Source organism: Micropterus dolomieu, linkage group LG20 (assembly GCF_021292245.1).
Source record: "Micropterus dolomieu isolate WLL.071019.BEF.003 ecotype Adirondacks linkage group LG20, ASM2129224v1, whole genome shotgun sequence".
In the NCBI taxonomy this organism is placed as follows: domain Eukaryota; kingdom Metazoa; phylum Chordata; class Actinopteri; order Centrarchiformes; family Centrarchidae; genus Micropterus; species Micropterus dolomieu.
Genome location: NC_060169.1, coordinates 21,897,343 through 21,899,962, shown reverse-complemented (window position 1 = coordinate 21,899,962; position 2,620 = coordinate 21,897,343). Strand labels below are relative to the sequence as shown.

At 42.8% G+C, this 2,620-nt stretch overlaps 1 protein-coding gene across 2 annotated transcripts in view; it reads left to right on the top strand.

The window, feature by feature from the left end:
* The window catches only part of elp4 (elongator acetyltransferase complex subunit 4), an 83,970-nt gene extending 81,589 nt beyond the window's left edge, over window positions 1-2,381 (top strand). For both annotated transcript variants that reach the window (XM_046032100.1, XM_046032099.1), the window contains one exon: window positions 2,352-2,381. In XM_046032100.1, the coding sequence (XP_045888056.1) occupies window positions 2,352-2,366 (15 nt within the window). In that variant the 3' untranslated portion in view covers window positions 2,367-2,381. The remainder of the gene's footprint in view (window positions 1-2,351) is intronic.
* Window positions 2,382-2,620: the final 239 nt, after the last annotated feature.

Genomic DNA, 2,620 nt, shown 5'->3' with positions numbered 1-2,620 from the left:
CCCCCCCCCCCCCCCCCCCCCCACACACACACACACACACACACACGAACTCCTCGTCTCTCTCTCTCCCTCTTTTTCTCCTTTCTCTCTCTCCCCCTATGTGAAATGTTTTAATAAGCCCTACACGCTCTGTGTGCAGAGTTTGATTTGTTTTCTCTCCATGCTCCCCGGCCCTGGATCGAGACATTAGCCGAATTCCCCCGGGGTGATTGGATGCAATTTGTCCGGAGTAGACAGGCACGTCCTGGATGTTAGGAATTCACTTTGGCTCAACGTGACAAGTCTGACTTCGATCTACAATTGCATCTGAAAGTGCAGCGAGCGGAAAGATCCCATGCCATTAAGTGCCCCCCCCCCCCACACACACACACACACTTTTTTGTTGCAAAATAACAACATCCTATATTTGCTCACAAATATTCACAACAAGTCAATTTGCGACACCTTTAATCTACTAGTGAGGCCCGTGTGCATCGCTAAACGGGAGCTGCGTGACGCACATGGTCAGTACGCAGAGTCAGACTGGAGAGAGAAAGTCCAAAGGAGGGGATATTATGCCCCAAATCTATGACCCTTTAAATTAGATTAAAGATTGACAGAGGGCTGGATTTTTAAAAAAAAAAACGTAAGACTGACACCTGCCAGGCAGACTCGTCTGTGATTGATTCTGATGCTTCGTGCTGGCAACATAATGCTGCTGTTTTGCGCAGGGCTGAGTAGGCGCATTTATCACTCGCTTGCCAGGAGTGGCTGAAGTCAGTGTCCGTGTCGCGCTGTGAGTTGACAGGGGAAAATGGGAGCTAACGAGGTTGTCAGATGTCCTGACAAGACAAATGAGAACTCGTCACTCCCTGCGCTTTAATAACGTTTAATAGAAACGTATTGCACCGTTCAAAATAAAGTGTTACACATACCGGGGTCTGGCGGCGACGCAGTTAATTACGCACGGCGAGGTAAATTACGCATCAACTAAAGGGTGCTGGCCTGGATTCAGCACCACCAAAGAGGATTGTATCTATGTAACACCTATGATTTGCAGTCAACGGACCAACTCGACCTTGGACTTAGTGTTGTTGCTTTCAGCGAGTAATTAGACTAAAGATGATAAACAAATAATTAAAGAAAAACCGACTTTCCAACATGTGGTCAGTTAGTGAAAAGGGTCTTTTCTAAGCATCTTAACTACAGTTGGAAATACTTTAACAGGTTGTTACCCATTACCTGTTAATTAGAAAATTAAAGATCTGACACATATTAAAATGAAATGTTTCTAGCCAAGAAGGTTACGTGTTCAGCGCCGTGTGTCCGATTTTAATAAAACCAGAAGGCTGTAGCCTGGGCCAAAGAAGAACCCATTAAATCTGAGAGCGAATCAGAACCACAGGATGGATACAAGAAGGTTAGGCACAACCATATTTTGACATACTGTAATAATTAATAATAATCTAATAGTTTTGAAAATACATCCTGACATTTATAGTGGTTGTGCTTGCAGAAGACCAGGCTGTTGGCCTTGGCAGAGGTCAAGTATATTTTCTTCTTAAAGCCAGACCCCAAAAGATGAAAAAATAAGCAGTATTTACATTAAAGATAAACACAATTCTTAGTGTCTTATAAACGGTGATCAAACATGATGATGATGTGTTTGGTGTCAGTAGACTCAACTCATATGGTTTTGCTCCAGCATGTGTCCAGAACATTTGCCTCTTTACCTTCATCATTAAATGTTGTCACCTGTCACGACCTTTGCAAATGGTCTGCACTGCAAAGGGTTTCCCCATGACTCGTGTAAGGGCTGTGATCTCTACTGATTTTTGTGAATAAGGTTGAGCAGTGAGGTTGTGCATTCTTCTGTGTAATTCATGGTGCGCGATATAGCCAACACACGGTTTGGTTGTTCTGGTTATGATACATAATCCCCAGGGCAGTGCTGATGCTATGGGCTCTAACTAAAACCTTGCTGTGGGTTGTATTGGAGACGTTTTACCCGTTTGTATTTATTTGACAATATTTATTTGTTAATTATTTTTTTTTGATATCATATTGTAACCAGCGGTGTATTCAGTTATATGAAGATCCGTGATGATCTGCTCCTACTTTCTGGTTTCTGTGTGATCTACAAACAGTGATGCTCCCTTTGTAATCAGCTGACTCAGAATTACTGGAATCAGCATGTTATTTTTTTCTTTACTTCTGTCAGCCTTGTTTCCATTGAAATGCTTTAAACCAGTCAGTACGGTGAGTGATAGTATGGTATTTTGTAAAGATCTTGGTCGGCCCAGTTCCTTTGTGGGGGCTAAAAATAGACACAATTTCACTAATGCCATCACCTGGCCTCTCATACTTTCCAGTGCAGGGTCAGATAGGCCGGAGCACCTGCTGCAGAGGAGCGGGGGGTTCCGAGGAGGAGAGGTAATTATACAGCTGCACACATGATTACACCAGCACCCAGCTACACAGCGATAGATAGATAGATAGATAGATAGATAGATAGATAGATAGATAGATAGATAGATAGATAGATAGATAGATAGATAGATAATGCCCCCCCAAAACTGAAGATAAAATGTTAAAATGTCCGAATAAATACGCATGTGATGCCAGTATTACGCACAGGACA